This window comes from Parambassis ranga, chromosome 2 (genome assembly GCF_900634625.1).
Source record: "Parambassis ranga chromosome 2, fParRan2.1, whole genome shotgun sequence".
In the NCBI taxonomy this organism is placed as follows: domain Eukaryota; kingdom Metazoa; phylum Chordata; class Actinopteri; family Ambassidae; genus Parambassis; species Parambassis ranga.
The window spans coordinates 4,758,691-4,777,183 of NC_041023.1; the positions used below are offsets into that span (position 1 = coordinate 4,758,691).

The 18,493-nt window shown below is 45.1% G+C and overlaps 2 protein-coding genes across 7 annotated transcripts in view; both read right to left on the reverse strand.

Annotated features, from left to right (window-relative positions):
• Nucleotides 1-555: 555 nt before the first annotated feature.
• edn1 (endothelin 1) lies at nucleotides 556-2,913 on the reverse strand. Its single transcript, XM_028399327.1, has 5 exons — nucleotides 2,709-2,913; nucleotides 2,311-2,461; nucleotides 2,002-2,139; nucleotides 1,689-1,796; nucleotides 556-1,306 (listed from the first exon to the last, which is right to left on the reverse strand). The coding sequence occupies exons 1-5, from the start codon at nucleotides 2,767-2,769 to the stop codon at nucleotides 1,174-1,176; spliced, it is 591 nt and encodes a 196-aa protein (XP_028255128.1). The 5' UTR covers nucleotides 2,770-2,913; the 3' UTR covers nucleotides 556-1,173.
• Nucleotides 2,914-5,425: 2,512 nt separating this feature from the next.
• Nucleotides 5,426-18,493, reverse strand: part of hivep1 (HIVEP zinc finger 1) — a 41,204-nt gene continuing 28,136 nt past the window's right edge. For 5 of the 6 annotated variants that reach the window (XM_028423298.1, XM_028423282.1, XM_028423290.1 and 2 more), the window contains 7 exons: nucleotides 16,651-16,704; nucleotides 9,289-15,020; nucleotides 9,079-9,212; nucleotides 8,833-9,008; nucleotides 8,375-8,476; nucleotides 7,257-7,771; nucleotides 5,426-7,032 (listed from right to left, as the gene is read on the reverse strand). In XM_028423298.1, coding sequence (XP_028279099.1) covers nucleotides 5,941-7,032; nucleotides 7,257-7,771; nucleotides 8,375-8,476; nucleotides 8,833-9,008; nucleotides 9,079-9,212; nucleotides 9,289-15,020; nucleotides 16,651-16,704 — 7,805 coding nt within the window. In that variant the 3' untranslated portion in view covers nucleotides 5,426-5,940. Of the gene's footprint in view, nucleotides 7,033-7,124; nucleotides 7,772-8,374; nucleotides 8,477-8,832; nucleotides 9,009-9,078; nucleotides 9,213-9,288; nucleotides 15,021-16,650; nucleotides 16,705-18,493 lie in introns of all 6 variants that reach the window. The other variant, XM_028423316.1, reaches the window with a different exon arrangement.

Sequence of the window (18,493 nt, forward strand, 5' to 3'; positions counted from 1 at the left end):
CATTTCTGTAACACTGTGACACTGTGATTACAGGACGTACAGTGAAGTTCCAGACGTTTGGAGCGGTTGTTGGTAGAAGAACAAGCGAGGAGTGGTGGTGGGTGGTGGCGGTTAGGGGGACAGCAGCTGTCCTTTATCTGCTATAATCATCAGAGGAAAGTGGAGAGGCCTCGGCAGGTTAGGAGAAGAACATTAGTGACTCACTTTAAGTTGCTGAGTCAATTGTCAGCAAAACTTGGAGGGTGTTGGAAGCGTGTTTTGGAACAGAGATCATTACAGGGTTTAAAAAAAAAATTATATACGTTCTTGAAAGAAGCCTTAAATCCACCTCCAGCCCATCTAGAAATTGCAGCGTGTACACCGGGGTTGGCTGTGAGATGAAAGAGCAGGGACAGCAGGATTTATTCGCCGTTTGCCTTGTTGTCTTCCACATCAACACCTTATTCTTATCACATCTGAGCCCGTCTCCCTTTATCCTCTTTGCTCAGTAACAAAAAGCAAAAGTGAAAGTCTGTCTGTTTCTTTGACAGGGCTAGAAAATACAAACGTTAAATATTCGGGTCAAAATTTATTCATGTTTTGGCCACAATTTGGCCCCGTTTACTGACAAACCATTTCACAGAAATGACAAATGAGACGTACAACAGACCGACGAGGCCATCGCATTACAAAAACAGAATAAATAAATAATATGAGTTAAAAAAAACGTTCGGGAAAACATAAATTATGATGAATGTGAAGAGAACTCCCAGCAGCCGACACACAGGAGACGACCTGTTCTGTGCACAGCTTCAGTCAGTGACACAGTGATCCCTTTTACTTTCAAATGAAATACAAGCAGTACAACAGCTTTGTCCATGTGAGGCGGCGAGTTTTTGAAATGGTTTCTGGTGTCCATAGAGTCTGACCGTGACGTCTGACAGGATCAGTGAGTGTCCTCAGATCGGGGCCGAGTCCTCTTCTCAGCTTATCTCCTTTCACCTGAACTCCTTCTATTGTCACAGAGTTTGTTCAGAAGTGCAACCTGGTGGAGTTGTAAATGCTCTGCTTTGCTGGGCTCCCCACAGTGGCCCATCTTGAGGTCGTTGCCGGCTTTTCAGAGAACAGCCGGCGGCCATTGAAAAGCCTCCCACCTCTCTGAATGATGTGCAGAGGTAACAGGAGGTAACTTCTTTAGGAGGCCGCGCTCTCGCCCTCCCAGGCTCCCGCCCTGTGGCGCCGTCTCGCCCTCCACGTCTCCAGCAGTAGGCGCGTTTTCAGTGCCGCCCTGAGTGCCAGAGGTGACACCGTGTTGCTGTTCTTCATCCTGCAGACAAAGCGGCAGAGCAGTCAGACATCTGAGCTACTGGTGATCTCTCAGGTTATGTAAAAGCCCACAGCTGTCATTCAGAGTGGGAATGATACGGAACACTTTAGAGCAGAGAGGAATTTGTGTCCAATTATCAATATGTCAGAAAGTGCAGACGTGCGGCGCCACAAACATGATGCTACATGAAAGTGGCAGAGAAAAGCCCTGAGTTAACTTAAAGGTACATTCCGTACATCTCAGAGCTCCTATGGAATTTAAACTGGCATCACAGGGAATTCCTAGCTTGAGGGTTGATCTTGAAACTTGTGCCTGTAAAACGCACGCCGGCTCAGGATACATTCATGTGTGAATCTGTAGCGCAGGCTAAGGGTGGTTTTACCTCCTGATCCGGCCCGTGTCTGCTGCCAGCCTGTGTTCGCACTGCGCCCCGGTACAGCCGTCGCCCCCGGGCATGGAGCGGGTCGCCTTGCCCGTCGGTGTGTCATACCTGAGGAGAACAGAAACACGCCATCAGAGCAGGATCGCTTTACACTCCACTCAGGGCTGTTTCACAAACTGAAACCTGTCGCCACTTGTGATGGAAAGAAACCACAGAAATAACAGGCTCGACTGGGACACAGGCGGTGACGCTGCTTGTTGTTGTTGTTGTTGTTGTTGCCTGTTTACGTGATGTTTACGGGCAGACTACACACCTGGGCCGGCAGAAGTCTCCACACGTGCTGTCGTTTCCACGCACACACTGGCAGCGAGGTCCGCCGCTGGTTGCCATGGAGCCCAGCACCGCGCGCTTTGCTCGTGGCGCATTGCCCAGTCCGTAAGAGACCACGCGCCTGGATGAAACAGACACACCGTTCACAAACCCGGAAATAAAGATAAACAGTGCGCGTAAACTCTGTTGCACTTGTAAACGTGCGCGTAAAATGCGTAAAGATACACAGAAGGACATTTAAATGCATTGATTTATATTTATAGAGAAACAGAATGTACACAGTGTCACTTACTCAGGTGTGTTGACCCAAATGATGTCAAGGTGGCAGAAATACACGCACTCCTTGTCCAGGAACGTGGCGCAGGAGCAGCGTTTGGTCCTCACATGGCGCCCCTGGGTGACGGTGGAGGCGGCTGGTGTCTCTGCAGCAGGCGCCGATAAGGCTGTAATTAAATAATCGTTATCAAAACACCATCTACACGCAATTAAATTCACGTCAAAGGAGAAATGCGGGCTAATCTGCATAATTGCAGAGCCGAGTTTTTTTGCCTCGCACTCTGCAGAGGTAGTAATTTAAATTTAATGACGTGAACATTTCAGTCATTATTTATGTAATTGTAACAAAATTGTTGTTTATGCTGTGATTGAATTACTTAAATTGGTTGGAAAAGAAATTACGCGAAAAGTTACCTGAGCAGAAAATCCAGGAGTACATCACTGATAACACGGAAATCAAAATGTATAAATCCATTTCCAGGCTCCGCAGAAACAAAGCAAAGCAAAACAAAAAAATAGTGCTCAAGAAAAATGAATAATAATCCTTCAGACGTGGAACAAAAAAAAAATAATCACGTATCTCCGCTTGGCAGAATGTCCACAGTGAGATTCACGCAGTTTCTCTTGTCAGTGTGGCCCCACATGTGCAGCCCTTTGACTTTATACCTCAGCCTCCTCCTCCTCCTCCTCCACCTCCTCCACCCGCAGCGCCGCTCCGCTCCGTCCTCTGGCTTCTACCCAGACAGGGATGTTTGTTGGTGGCTGCGCTCTTGATAAGGCTCGCAGGCCAACCCCAGGACTTTGACATGCCTTAAAAGTTCTGAAGTTTACAGGGAGACGCCGGGTGTTGTTGCACTTCTTAGGCAGCAGATGGCAGCACAGCAGCAGCAACGTATATTTGGTCACAGAAGACTTGTGTGTTAAAACTGGCGCATACATTCTAAGGATTATTTCCTACATAAATCCACTCAAATAACACGAGATTGGTGGACTAATAGTTTGTATTTATTTATGTTGGAAAGCTTCAGAAAAAAAATCAGAACCAACAAATTCATTTTACCAATCTCCTCAGACTAGATGAGGACCTAAAGAAGAAGCCAATAGTTCTTTTTCTCTAGAATGCAAGCTGAAATGAAACATAACTATGATTAAACCTCAAAAATAAGCACGCGTTTTTGTGGGTGCACATTTTTAAAATCTACATAATTTGTATTATAAATAGTTTTATTGATATTCCAGGCTTTTTAGCATGCGTGTCACATCTTGGAATTTGAACCTCGTGTTGCTTCTCCACGTTGTGGGAATGAATGAGTGGTTTGTCTGGTAGGAGGGGATTTTGCCCTTTGCATGAACTGGACTGCAGATCTGAGCTGGAAAAGAAAAATCAATTTTTAAATGCAATTCGTTACTATAGGGATATACGCCCAACGTTACATAAGCAGTGCAAACATCTTTATCTGAAGGTTTCTGGTTCAGAGATTAAAGCTCTCTGCCTCAACAGCAGAGCTGGATGAAATCCACCTTTATATGTTTAAAGTACGCCATGATTTTGATCTTACTATCATTTAATGAATATAAAGTCCTGCTGCCCCCGTACCTTGTGCTTCACTGCATTAACGAATGAATGAAGTGGTGCTGATCACTGAAAGGCTCCAAAGTGGTTGTTAATCTAATGCGTTCCCCTGCACTAGCAGTTGCAATAAACTGTGGAAACTAAGTGGTGCACTAGTTTCCTTTAAATTGCATTTTCAGACACACTGCTGTAGGAACCAGTGGAAAACTGACTGTGTGTGTGTGTGTGTGCAGGCAGGCTTAAAGTGGAAAAATGTTAGGTGAGGGATCCTGACATGCTGCAGCTCTGAGGCCCCTAATCAGAAGCTGCTGTTCAGAGTTTCCATCGGCCTTAGGAATACATAGCTTGTCCAGCTCCAGAAGCAGATTTGTGATGTTTGTGATATATGACGATGCAGGTGCTGAGATGTTGAAGTCTGTTGTGTAAGTTGTATAGAAACAAACCTCTCTCGTCCTGATACTGTGCTTCACTTCACCATCCTGTATTTATTTTTCCCAGCATTGGCAGATATTGACCTCTAGAGGTCTCTGTTTGCGTTGCTAAAGCTTCAGCCACAGGTTTCAGTCAGACCTGAGGGAGGAGGGGATGATGGGTTTACTGTAGATGGATGAGTCACCTTCTGAATGAGGTGGAACAAGGAGGGTTACCACTGTAAAGCCTCTTTAAAGGGAATTTCCTTCATTGAGGCCAGATTGTGATGTTTGGAGAGCTCTTCATCACAGCTCCTCTTTGTGTACGTGTGAAACAGAAATAATTTAGTTTATAAATCAAGTGTGAGGATTAAATTGTGTAGTAGGATGGCATGTTGAAGACCTCCGAATTTGTAATTTGTTTCTCAATTTGGACTCTGCAGAGCACATCAGGCAGTGTTGGTTCAGATGTTGTGCAGCTGCTGTAGGTGATTAAATATTAATGCTGCATCTCTTACTTACTAAGAGTAAAATAGTTTTTAGGTTTAGATGGGTGTACTGTTCTTCTGTCACAAAGTCTTACAGGAAAATGGAGGGAGACTTACTACAAAAAATAAATCAAAAATGTAGTCTTGAAATGTTTTATTTAGAGAGTATTTAATGTATTTCGAGTAATGATTACACTCTCCTAAATGGCTGGTTTGTATATTTAACATAAAATGAAAATGTTGTGATACATAGCTTGGTATTTGGTATACAGTAAAGGCAATATGTGTGTGAGAAATCTATGTAATACTGATATTTCTGACCATTTCTTAAACACTTTATTAGGCTAACAGGTCTACACTATTTTTTATCCTTAATTGTTATTTTGATAAGAGCAGTTATTTCCCTACATTGGCACAAAAATCTATTTAGGGATGCAAAAAATAACCCGTTAATTTATAATTAATTTACCAAGTGTTTTTTAAATGCTTTGTATGTGAAATGCCAGAAAAATGGAAAAACTAAAGAGTTAATATTTAGTGAAAACTGGTTGACTAAAAAAAACACGATACATCTTAAAGGTTTATAAACAAATTTTTACTGATACAGTTAAGAATATTGATACAGCAATGTAAAGCTACCATAATGCACATAACTATGGACTTATAATTCATAATGGGCACTAGATGGATTATAATAAATAGTTGAACACAACATCTGTACACAGTAACATTGCCCTATAATCCATAGAAATGTACATATACCAGTACAACATTTATAATTCCATAAATTTACGAATGACAAATCCTCCAAAATAAAATCCATATCTTCCACTTATGCTTCTCTTTACTTCTATTTTTTTGAAATAAACACAAACAACTACTGAATTCATAAGGAAATATGTACAGGTTCCTAAACAAGAAACTCCATAAAGGCACAATTGTCTATACAACATGTACAAAAAAAAAACAAAAGAAATCATCTGGAGCTGACATAAAGTAAAAATAAAATGATTGGTCATCATCATAATTATCATGTGATTGCACATACAATATGAATGTCAGCATCTGTGCTTTGAAAGGTGATTTGCAAAGAAACAAACCCCTGAAAAGTGTTTTCAGTCTTACAAAGTGACAAGAATTACAAAAAGAGAACAAGAGCTTTCCACATGGCCTATTCAGGTGGCAATGACCAGTCTGTCTTCATCATCACTGGATGCCTCATTATAGTCATCAATTACCTTCTGCCAGCTGGTCACTGGCTGTGGTCTGAGAGGGGCAGCACTGACGCCCTCCACTGTGGACTGTTTAGGACTGTCTGCTTGGCTCTGTGAGGCTGGTGATGGTTGCTGCTGCGTTTTCTCTCGTTCTTCCCTTCCCACAGTCTGTGTGAGCTCTGCTCCACGGCTGTCTCCAGGGTTGGGCCTGCTGCATGAGGTCAGTGCTGGAGAGCTGCTGACCTTCAGTGGGGCAGGTGGTGAAGCAGGAATCCCGCTCTGTGAAGAAGGTCGCTGTGTTCCCAAAGCTTCAGGGCTCCCCTGCCTGTCAGAGGACCCTGGGAGTGGGCTGAGGGTAGACAGAGGACTCAGAGAAGGAATGATGGCCGGCAGGGCGATGTTAACTATTTGCAGGCCCGGGACATGTGTCTGGGGGCCTGTGCTGCTTTGCGAGGTGGGGTTGGTGGCTAAAACCTGCAGCCCAAGGGTGGCATTGAGCGTGAGGCCTTGCTGTGGCAGCAGCTGTGTGGGTGCCAGGCCTGTGTTGGTCAGGCCCATGAGGTTAAGTGTCTCCAGACCCATTGGCTGTATTGTTTGAGCCTGCAGACCAGCAACCTGCCCAAGAGGGAAGCAGGGTAGAACACTACTGATTGGCTCTTGCACCACAACCGGCTGCGTCTGCAAGCTCTCAGGTTGGGAAGGAGTGCTGGGAGCTGGTAACGGGCTTGTGTTTCGGTGAATGACGCTTACAGCTGGGATGGTGAGCTGGACGGGGCCAGCCTGTATTGGTACAAAGGTGGAGTAAGCTGCCAGGCCGGCAGGAACTAGCTGGATTCCCCCCACTGGGACCATGCTGTAAGAGGAGCGAGAGGGCTGCTGGGAGTGCAGAGGCAGGTGACTGAACAGATGGGTCTCTGTTCCTGGTGTTTGGGGTACACCCTGTGTGGGAAAGTGCGTAGGAACGTGGGGCACAAAGCAGGAAGTCTGAGTGCCACGGTCCACTGGTACACTCGATTCATTGGTTGCCACAGCAGGAGGGGCAGATAAGGTGTCCTGTGAAAAAGAAGAAAAAATGTTAGGTCAAAATTCTCTAAGGTTTGAGGAGGCTACTTGGATCAGTCCACCAAGCCGGTGAGACTATTCACCTTTTGTCAGAGAGTTCACAGGAGTTTTGTGGAAGTGCCTCACATGCAGGTCTGAATGTAAGGGTACCGATGGGAAAGAGGGGAGGGAGACAGGGAGGGGTGGAGAGAGACACAGAAAGAGGTGGGTCTCACCTGGCCCAGCCTGAAGCCCTTGCCTGGCACTGGGGGACTAGGGGGCACATCAAAGTCAGGGTAGTCGATAGACATCTGCCTGCAGGGTGACACTGGGCTCATCATGTGCACTGACTCTGTGTCTGAGGTGTAGGACTCTGAGGTGGTGGCAACAGGTGGAGGAGAATTAAGGAAGGACCCTGCGATGGACATCTGCTTGCTCAGGGACACAGGGCTCATCATGGGAACAGATTCTGAGTCTAATGTGTGGGATTCAGGAGCTGGAGGATGGGATGGAGGGAGGGACACTGAGCTGATGGACATCTGGGCAAGGAGTGCACTAGGAGGGATTTCAGTCTCTTTGGAAGGGATATGCTGGGGGCTGGCAGAAACAGACGGGTTGGTGGACAGTCCAGATTCTGCCTGGCTGTCCTCTTCCTCCTCCTCATTGTCATCATTCTCTTCATCATCAGGGCCATCAGAGTCATCGCCATCTGAATCTTGACGGTCAGCACTGCCCATGTGACTACGGTCTCCTGCAGAGGAATGCATATATGTAAGAAAATCTATTCTTGGACTATGGAGTCATCACAGCTAGTTCTTCTGTAGGATTTAACCACTTTATTTCATTAAAAATCTCCCTTTATCATCTAAATTTTCTTTCCAAATCCCTATTCCGAGATGGTTTATGCTGCTGCTGCTGCTGCAGTGTTTGACAAGCTAGACCACCACACTGCCCTGAGATCCATCACAGGGAGGAGGAGGAAAAACAAATATGCTCTCATAGAGACTTGGACCATAGAATGCTTTCAGGCAGCTTCTCTCTCTTGCTCATGCTCTTTTTTTCTAAAATTAGATGCAGCAATTTCCTCTTTCTAAACGCTGTGCATACCGCCCACATGCGCTTTGAGTTAACAGAGGAAGAAGCTGCATTTAGAATTTCTAATTAGACCATGGCAAAGCTATTGATCGAGATGGCAACAGAGCCCAAGCCGGGACAATCCATGTGTTATATCTCCTGCCATTAACAGGAGAACTATTTAAAGAGCTGTTTAAAGGCTGACTGTGTAAACAAATCTGTATTGAGTCACCTCTTCATATGTACTGTAACAATATACCAGAAATGTAAGCTACTGTACCAGAGTCCTCTGCATCCTGATCCTCAATGAGACCCGCAGGCACCCCCATCTCCATGCACTTTTTACTGTGGGCCTTGGATTTCATGTGCTTGGTCAGATTTCCTGTGGAAAAAAATAGAGTGGAGATGGGCAATGAGGTCTTCTGGGTGGGCAGATCCTGAACAATAGCACAGAAGGAGTTTATGTAAGACTATGCGGTCTTTGGGCAAACTGTACGTAAAGGGTGAGTAACTGATAAAGACATTTATAAATGAACGTGGGTTGCTGACACCAAGTACTGCAGTGTCGCGTGGGTAGGAAAGTTCGATAAAGGATGGTGAATCATACTGTCTTGGTGAAACATCTTTAATTTCGCAGCTTGTAAAAGGAAGAGGTAAACTCTTCTTTAACTGTATCTTCAGAGGACTGAATGTATTAACAGTACTCGGTGATTTACAGCAACGTGTTTTAAGTCTCACCTTTTGTCTTGAAGGAAAAGTTGCAGTGGACACAGTGGTATGGTCGGTCGTCAGAGTGGGTGCGGATGTGTTTGCGCAACATGCTCGGCTTCTTGCAGCGAATCCCACACTCCTCACAGATGTATTTACCTCGTCCACGCCCACGTACGTAAACGTACTCCTCATTAGATTTGTACCTGGGGGTTTGCACATAACGTCTAAAAGCAGTAATGGTAAAGCAAAGAGATTGATCATTCTGAATCCTACCCTCCATCAAATATTTTGACCCGCCGTGGTTCTGTTGTAGATGCCGGGTCCTTATCTGAATCGTTGCTGGTCTGAGCTTCCGGTTGCACTTTAGTTCTGGTTTCCACCGACACAGACTTCTGGGTTAGCGGCAGCTGCAAGAGTAGGGTAAGTGATGAATTTTTAGATCTGACTAGAGAAACAAGTTAATTCACTGACTTTTCATCTTACCCTGGCCATGACCTCTTTCAGCTTGCCTGAGTAAGACAAGATGTCAGATTTCCCACTAGTTCTTATGGCAGAGGTGTACTGCATTTTCTTGGAGCTCTGCTTGGAGTCAAACAGAGACATGACCACCTTAGTGGGCAACCCCAGTGGGTTAGGGTTGTTGGGATTGACAGTCCAGGCAGCATATGCTGAAGTCTTATGGTCAGTCTGAGGAACATGAAGCGGTTTCCTCTTCATTAAGAAACACCATGTGAAGGTGGTGGCAGTCTTCAGGCTGGGGAAGGACAGGCGGTGGCTGTCTTTTGTGTTAATCACAGACACACATGTGGTCAGTTTTACCTGACCACCATGGAAGCTGGAGGGTCTAATTGGGGATTTGGAAAGTGTCCATCTCTGTTCCTCTCCTTTTTCCTGGGACTTGGTGCTCTGAGTACTAAGTGTAGTATTCAGGACAGGGCCTGACTCCTCATGAACAACAGTTCTTGTGTCTTTTTCCAGACCCGCACCATCAGGTGACATAGGCTTAACATCATCAGTGGCCTCTGAGTCTTTCTCCCCATCAGCCTTGACCTGTGGCAGAGGTGGGGCTTCAGTTTCAATGGGACTGTCCGCTGGTTCAGTTGTGCAAACCTGCCTCACCAGCGTTAGCTTTCGTTGTCGTGTCACTTCTGACATCTTGGAGTTAAGATAATTGACTGATCTGCCATCAGTCAGACAGGCCACACCGTGCTCATCCTTTGCCCGTTTTTGATGCTTTTCCATGTAGATGTCCAGGCTGTTGGCAGGTGACAGCATCCGTTTACTCGATGCAGTGGGTTCCTGCTGGGGACATAGTGTTACTGAAGCCAGTTTCTGTGTGCAGTGTAAAGACCCCAGAGATGATGCTTGTTCTCCAGTATGATTATGAATGCCTGCTGTTTGAGTCCTGTCCTTCTTTACAGCATGACTGTCACTTTCCAGACTGTGAGAGGATGACAGATTATTTTTGTTGGACATTGATGGATGCATCTGCTCATGTGTGATCAGGATCTGTGGCAGTGGTATAGCACCTGGTTGCGTCTGATTAAATGGGTCTCGCTGCTGTTCACCGGACATAACGACAGTCTGCATCTTCATGTCTGAGGCATGCTGACTGGGTTGAGCAACATATATGTTTTGGATTACATCTGATGATTTTGGAATGCTCAAAATCGGGTTGGCAATAGGTATTGTTAAAACTGGCAAAGCTATCTGAGTTCCCTGTGTGTTGGAGAATGAAAATGTTTGGCTTGGTCTCAGAGCAGGACAATGTAGTTGGTATTTGGGCACAAAACACTTTTTGTCTTCATTGTCAGCTGGTTTGTGTTGGACACTCTCGCGACAAACTAAGATCTGGTTGAGCGGCTGCTGTGACTTTTGGCAAATTTGAACCCTCGAAGTTTGATACCAGGGGTGTGGAAGGCCATGGACTTGAGGCTGCTGGGTTGGGCTACCCAAATGAATGCTCTGCACTATCTGTTCATTCTTTTGCAGTGGCAGTTCTCCTGTGTGCAGGATAAAAGGCTGAGCTACGGCGGGCTTATTGGCAATGTGAATCTGCTGGGATCTACTCTGAGTGAAAGAGCTAACATTTGCAATCATAGGCTTCTCTAGAGGCGCAACAGCTTTCCGTACAGGTTGCTGACTCTCTGGGCCTATCTTTAAAGACATCTGCCGGACTAAAGGTCCCCGCCTTCTTTCAATTAGTGGCACCTGGGCAACCTGTCCACTTTTTGGCTGACCAACAGGTGACAGAGATCTACTGGGCGAGACATTGCCACAGTCAAAGGATTTGCTACGGTAGTCACATGAAATCTCCACTGAGGGCTGAGTACAGGTGATCTGTTCAGATGCTGCACGCCTCATCATTCCAGGCACGCCAAGGGTGTTGAAGGCTGTTGGCAAACATTGAGACTCTGGAACTTTACTGACGCACTCCCCTCTGGAAGGACTATCTGACCTTGAAGGCTCATCCCTGTCAAAAGAGGCAGAGATGCTGGAACACCGAGAAAGGCTACTGTCCCTGCTGAGGCTTCGTGACAAGCTGGACTCAAAGCTGGATTCTCCTGAGGAGTGATCCATCTGAGCCAGACGAATTCTTTTCTTTTTAGGAGGAAGTTTCTCTGCTGGTAACTTCGACAAACTCTCGCTCCTCTGAGGCCAGTTGAACTGATCTGCAGGCTTATCTGCTGACTCATTTGTCTGTGTTTCATGTTCTCTGTCAGGCTCCTCTGTGACCAGAATCTCAGGAACTTGGATATTGTTTTGCCGCACCAGACGGGACTGATGGACAGGAGTAGTGTTTTCACCAACTGCTGCCACTGTGCTGTCCTTGCTCTGTTCCGGCCTTTGGTTTCCATACTCGAGACTGTTGGGTTTGGATGGTTTTTCGTGGTAGCTGTCAGTTGAGTCACTTGGTGTTATATCAGTTTTTGGTTTGTTCAGGACATCCTTCTCCATATTGTCAACTGGAGAAACCCTGTCAATGGACTCTGTTTCAAAAGAATTGGGTCTGCTGAGAGAGTTGGTGTGTCTAATGACAGAAGTACCACTGCCTTGCCTTTGCATTTCTCCTTTTGTAGAGGTGCTGATTTGTGTCTCTCGTATAGGTGACAGTCTGGAATCTGAAGTGCTATTACCTCTTGCTACAAGCTGAATCTGAGGTAGCTTTGACTGGCTGTTTTTGGGCTGTATGTCTACTATTAGAGCAGGCTGGGAAAAAGTCCTGTTTGCCACTGCTGTCGGTAGCTCAAAACTAACAGAGCAAGGTGGAATGGTGTCAGTTGGAGACTGATCATCCTCATCGCCAACACTTTTCATTTTTCTTCTCTTCCGTATTGATGTCTGTTGATCAAGAATTCCTGGGCCACTAGTTGATCTTAAAGGTTGCTGTACATGAAAAACATCTTGATCAGTTTCTTTTACCACCATTGGCTTGTTTTTTGGACCATGAAGCTCAGAGCAATAGAATTTCTTGTGTGTTTCAAAATTCTCTAACTTTCTGTACCGGTTACGACAGGTTTCACACTCATACATCGTGCCTTTATTCTGCTGAGTCTTTCTGTTTCTGTCTTGACCGTGTTCAAATGATCTGCTTCTTTGCATTAGGTCTGCAGAGCTGCTTGAGCCGTGATAACCCTCGTCCATCGAGCGGACAGTAGGAAGCCCGTGCCCCTCGCTTGTGGAAAAGTCCTCGACGGCTGCTTGTCTGACCAAGGTACGAGAATGTATGGCAGAATTTGGGGTTGACGGCGCTGATGAAAATACATCATCATTAAATGAACTAATCTTTTCATCAAATGACTGACAAATTCGCAAAGGGTGAGGGAGAGGAGCAACATTTAGGGGAAGAGCAGAATGTCCAGGTGTAGTAGGCATAGAGTTACTTCTTGTTATTGGCAAACAATCCATTGGTGGATACTGAGTGGGTACAGAGAGAAGAAATACTGGCTTTGTTTTATCTGTGGGAGTGAATGGGGACTTGGGGATGTCGGAGCTGGAACTTGACCTTCTGCCCATTGGTTTAAGATCAAACTGAAAAGAGTCTTTAAATATGTATGACTTAGGGGAGTCTATGCTACCTCTCCTTGAGAGAGAGGTCCTTCTCGGCTTTACACTGTCCAGCTGCTTATTGTCAACCACAGCTTCATTATCAGATATCAACTTTGAAATACGTTCTTCCAAAGAGCGAGCACTGGCTTCTAATGGCGGACGCATCTGTCCTTCTGTGGCTCGTGGCCTATGGTCAGCTGCTACATGCATTACTGTGGCAACCACAGGAGGGACACTAGGAAGACTCTTGGCAATGTCAATGTCTACTGGTGGAGTTATTTTTACAAACGGACTGGGTGGGCTCATGGCCTGATCAGCACTTTCAGAGCGCGAGAAGTAGCCAGAGTCTGTACTTCCCAAACTGCGAGGACTCAACAAACACTTAGGCTGCTGCTGCTGGCAGCAGTCTGTTGCTTGTTGCCGCTGAAGCTGAGCATGTCCACCCAACAGTGGAGACTTGCACTGTTGGTCTTCGTCTTCGCTCACAGCGTCTAGTGAGGGATTTGTACCATCTACCTCTTTTAAAGATGACAGGACTGTGACGCTTGATCTCAGATTGGCAGTCTGGAACTCTCTTTGCCGTTGTGCGGCAGCTTGTTCAGGTGCTGCACCTGTAACCCTTGGACTGTCTGCCCTTAGCGGTGAGACATTAACTGGGTACACAACAACCTTTGGTAGTGCAGCAGTCACTTTAGGCTCATAGGCCCTCTGCCCTGGAGATGGTCTGATGGACTCAAACACACTTGATGTGTCTGTTTCCCCATGGCTTGCTTGTGTTGTACCTGCACTCTGTAAACTATTTTCAGACAAAGCTGCCACACTGCTCTGTGATGAGTCAGGGTCCAGGTCTGCAGTGCTACTTTCTTCATCACTGTCTCCGCTTTCTTCTGCTTCTGAATGCGTTCCAAGGGCTTTGTCGGATTCTTGAGACAGTGATCCACCTCCAGACTCAGAGCGTGCAATGAGACCCAGCTTTATAGCATGAGCGTGTGATTTCTTGTGCTTGTACAAGTTGCTCTTGGTTTTGAACGAGAAGCCACATGTAACGCAGGGGTAAGGCCTTTCTCCTGTGTGGGACCTGATGTGTTTTAGCAGCACGCTGGGTTTTGCGCAAGCCCGGTTGCAGTATTCGCAAACATACTTTCCTGGCTTTTTGGGCTTTTGGTCCTTGGAAGCCTGCTCAGCACCAAAGTTCATCATTGTAGTCATCTGGACTTGGTTGCTGCCAGGTGTGACTGGGACCTGAATGGTGCTGGGAACACTTGCTGAGAGGGACTGGCATGTGTGCACGACAGGTGGTTGGCTTTGTGGTAAAGCAGTGGAGCCAGAGGGAACAGGAGCATGGGTTATAGTGGATGGACCAGTATTAAAGTTCATGTGCAAACTTGGCTTTTCTGGATTTGAGGCAACGGGCATAAAATGTGGCGTAGCAAGCGGAGAAGTACCCTGTGTGGCTGTCTGCATGTTTCCCTGCAGTGGTGCTGCAATGCCAATGAAGTTGCCCTGTTTGTCAATGTAATAGGTCTGCATATGGGAGGGCTGGGTCTGAAGACCAACATTGACCGCTGGCATTGTTGTTAGCTCACCACTGGACTGAGTATGAAGGGTGGCAGTGGGTTTACCGATGGCTGTGACCTGCATAGAGTGTTTCCTCTCAGTCAGTGTGCTGAAGTCAGGCTCCATGGCCTTAAGTAAGACATCCAGTGGAGCACTGCTGGGGTAAGGATCTCCCTCAAAGCCGGGGTCCTGGCTTTTACTGTCTGTAGGCTGAGTCACTTTATCAGTAATCAAAGAGCTCTTCTCACAATCTGTGGTCTCCAGTGATGGTGGTCTAGAAGACGTATTTTCCTGCTTCAACCTTTCAGCATCAGTGGAGAATGACCCCTTTTTGGGGGATGCTGCGACTGGTTGGGCATACTGAGGCTCTCTTTTCCCACTGGGTGAAGTTGAGGGATTGTGGGAGGGACTGTTGGAGGAGGAGGAGGAGGAGGAGGAAGGTGTAGTTTTCTTGGATGGTCCGTGGAGAGGAGTTTCAGATGTTTTCAATTGCAGGGGCTTCTTGACTGGAGATTTTGGAATCTTCTTAAGCTGATTCTCAGCAACAACTTTTTTCCTCTTGAGGCCTTTTATGCTGTCTGCATTTCTTCGACTGCTTTCAGGGATCCCTGTGGAGAAAGAGACGACAAAGAAAAGTTGGCACAGTAACACCATCTTTTTACAAACTTTTCTCTACCAAAGAAGTAAGCATTAAAATCCCACCTGACACAAAAGTCTAGCTGTAATTCTGTCATTTCTGTTTTATAAAACTAATATTAATTTAAGCCTTATTGCACTTCAGATAGGATCAGAATGTTGAGACATTTGGTACATATTATTCTTCAAAACAAGGCCAGTTTTCTCCTTTTTTTATCAATTGTAATTATTACTAAATAACACAATATAGGTAACTGTCTATAAAATTGCATTTTAACATTACTATTATTCTACTCTGTACTTGTGTGTATATTGAGGTTTAACTTGAAGTCGTCTAGAAGACGCCATGGCAGTTTAAAAGGGTGCAGCCATACTGTGGTGCCCTGTAATGTGCCGCATTGAGCCTGCAGTCAAGTGTTTTTAAGGACATGTTGCATAACATTAGCAGTGCCCTGTCACAGTTTCCTGGCTTGTGAAGGTATTTCCCAAGATGAGGTCAGGGTTCCTCCAAAGCCTCTGGCATAATTAGAGGAACGCCTCGTCTTTACATAAGTTAATCCATTCTCCACGCAAACATGCAACCTGAGAGGCTTTAAAATGGATATAACATGGTCTCTGAGTAAAACTAAAAGACGCCTCACAACAAGCGTTTGTATGAAGTGCTGCTGAAAGACGTGGGAAAAGGATCAGTTCTTCCTCCATGCTACAAGTCTGCAGAGGAGATTCCATGACTTCGCCACAAGTTTTCCATCATAAAAAGGCTTTCACAAACAAACAACTAGTGTCTGTCTTCCATTTAGAAAAAAGCTGTTGAAGCTATTTTCAGCTGAGAAAAAAAAACACAATTATCTAATCAGCACATTTTGCGTTACATCTTGTCTCCACTCTCCCACAACTATAAGAACATAAAGGCTATCCCAGTGTGAACCTGCTATTGCCAGAATTAGCTGGTTGTCAAAGGGATTAACCTTTGACTAGCAGGCAGTGACATCAGAGACCAACCTATTGAGATATCCTTAGTTGTCCTCTCTGTTTCGCGTCACCACCCAATCTCATTTACAGTGGATGATTCAATCAAAGCTGACACGACCTGTGGATAAGCCGGCTGTTTCAAAAAGGACAACGCTGCAGTGAGCTCAGCAGGTTAATTTAAGATTAAGATTAAGAAACCTTTATTAGTCCCACAATGGGGAAATTGCATTACATGCAATTTTCATTTGCATTTTCAGGCTTAACTGGACCGGCTTTTTACTTTTACTTTGAGCAGAGTTACGTTTTTCTTTATATTTTTTCCTTTGGCTGACTACAGTTCCCTGGCAATAAAAACCAAAGTGAGCCAATTAATAGCTGATTTAAAGGTCTTATTACAAATATACTAAAATATATTCTCAGGCATTAAAAACAAACTTTGTTGAACAGCAAATATAAGGAGTTATATATAATGTAAACTTATGTTATTGCACCACTTAAATAAAAAAATACTTTTATTTTGTTCTTTAAGTGAAAATTGTATTTTAGGTAAATTATCCCATTTTAACTGTCTAATAAGAAAAAAAAGAGGATCACATTTCATCTTTAAAGTCGTATTAAAGTATCTCTTACCTTTCTGTGAGCCTTTGGGGTCTTTCAGCTCCTTCTGTGCCTCTTCTATTTTATCTGTAACACAAGAACAGACAACGTTTTCAGCTCGGAGAACTGTGCTCCACCGTGAAGGCACTGCAGAACGTAACTAATGATACTGGGGATGCTTCCCACACGGCTGCAGCAGGATGAAGGTCTGTCAAATGAAAAACAGACATTCTTCCATAGCAGAGAGAAAGAGTGAGGCAGAGCACTGTTCCACTATGGAAACTACTGTAATCATAAGGAGGGCGCACATAAAAACACAATCATACCGGCACACCCTCTTTATTCATGAGAACGTTTAATGCACAGGTCAATATTCTTATTACACAAAAAGAGTGAGTGCTAACCCACAGCTCAATGTTTATATTCAGAGACCATTTACACCCCTCACGGACGACAGATTCCTTCCACTCAGGACTCTTTATAAGGTCACAGTCCTCACTAAGCATCCAGCAGGTGAGGGACCTGTTTTATACAAAACATCTGGATGTGAGGGAGGTGACGCAGTGCTGACAGTGTGTTACTGTAATCAATAATAATTATATACACTTGCTCATTGTGGTGTGACATGGTTATTTCGCAGTAGAGTGGAAAAAAGGAAGTAGACTCGCTGTGGGTCAAACTTCACATTAAAACATAAAGTTTTTAGAAAACAAATTAGGAGAAAATGTGTTGCAGCAACTTTTCTCAAGATTTGGCCTAGATGCACATAAATATGGACATGGCTTCTTCTATCAATTACATGACAGGCTGAATTCCCTGACATGTCACTTGTGAGACAGAAAAGTGTGGTGTGCTTTCATTAGCATAGCTCTGCTTATCTTTGGTGCATATTTCTAGTTTAACAGTATTTTATTTTTACTTTGATGTGACATGACGTGCGGCTTTTTGCAGCTTGACTATCATATTATGCAAAACATATTCTGAGCTGTTTACAGTAAACTGCTTCTTTTTTTTGCAGCTTTCGATAAGTTCATATAAAAGCGTGCATGCAACACACACACACACACACACCTCACTGCACTGTAGCATGTTCCTGCCTCCCCCCGATCATGGAAATTGGATGGAAAAAGAAAGCCACAGAGGATTTTTTTGCCCTGCAAATGACATTAGTTTGTAGCTATTCTGCCCTAGATTGCATAAACGTTAATGGAGGGTGAAAGAGGATGTTCTTCCTCTGTGGTTCCCAAAATTCACAGAGCAATGCCGGGAAAACCTGGAGGAGGGGCAGCCACGAACAGGCCACAGAGGAGGTCAGTGGATTATGTCACTCTGTGTGTGTGTGTGTTACTATAGTCACACCCTTCTCCATCTCTCTCGCTCTCTCTCTCTCTCTTTATACCAGGCACACGCCACGGATTACATAATGCGTCCCCACCCCTGTGCTGCCGTGGAACAAAACAAAGGCACCCTGCCAGCAGAAACACAGCAACCGAGGCACATGAGGAGAGGGCAGAGTGTTTCTGTGTATTGACAGAAAAGTAGAGGAGGGAGAGGTATGTGCGTGTGATCTATTTACATATGACCACGTAAACACCCTCGGTTTCCAACAAAAGGAATCACAGTGTTTTCCTGCCAACGAAAGGCAGCACGGTATTCTCTCTGAGCAGAGAGGATCCCGAAGCTTCCTTCAGAGTCATGGCTACCACGGATCCACCTCACAGCTTCCTCAAGTAAATGCCTGCGTTACAGCAAACCAATTTCAGATAATACATGCTTATTTTAGTGGTTAGAAAATCTGGAGGTACATTTTCAGTTGCATATGCTACACTGTTTGCACAGCTTGTTGCATGTCTTGTATTAGACCGCTAGCAAAACC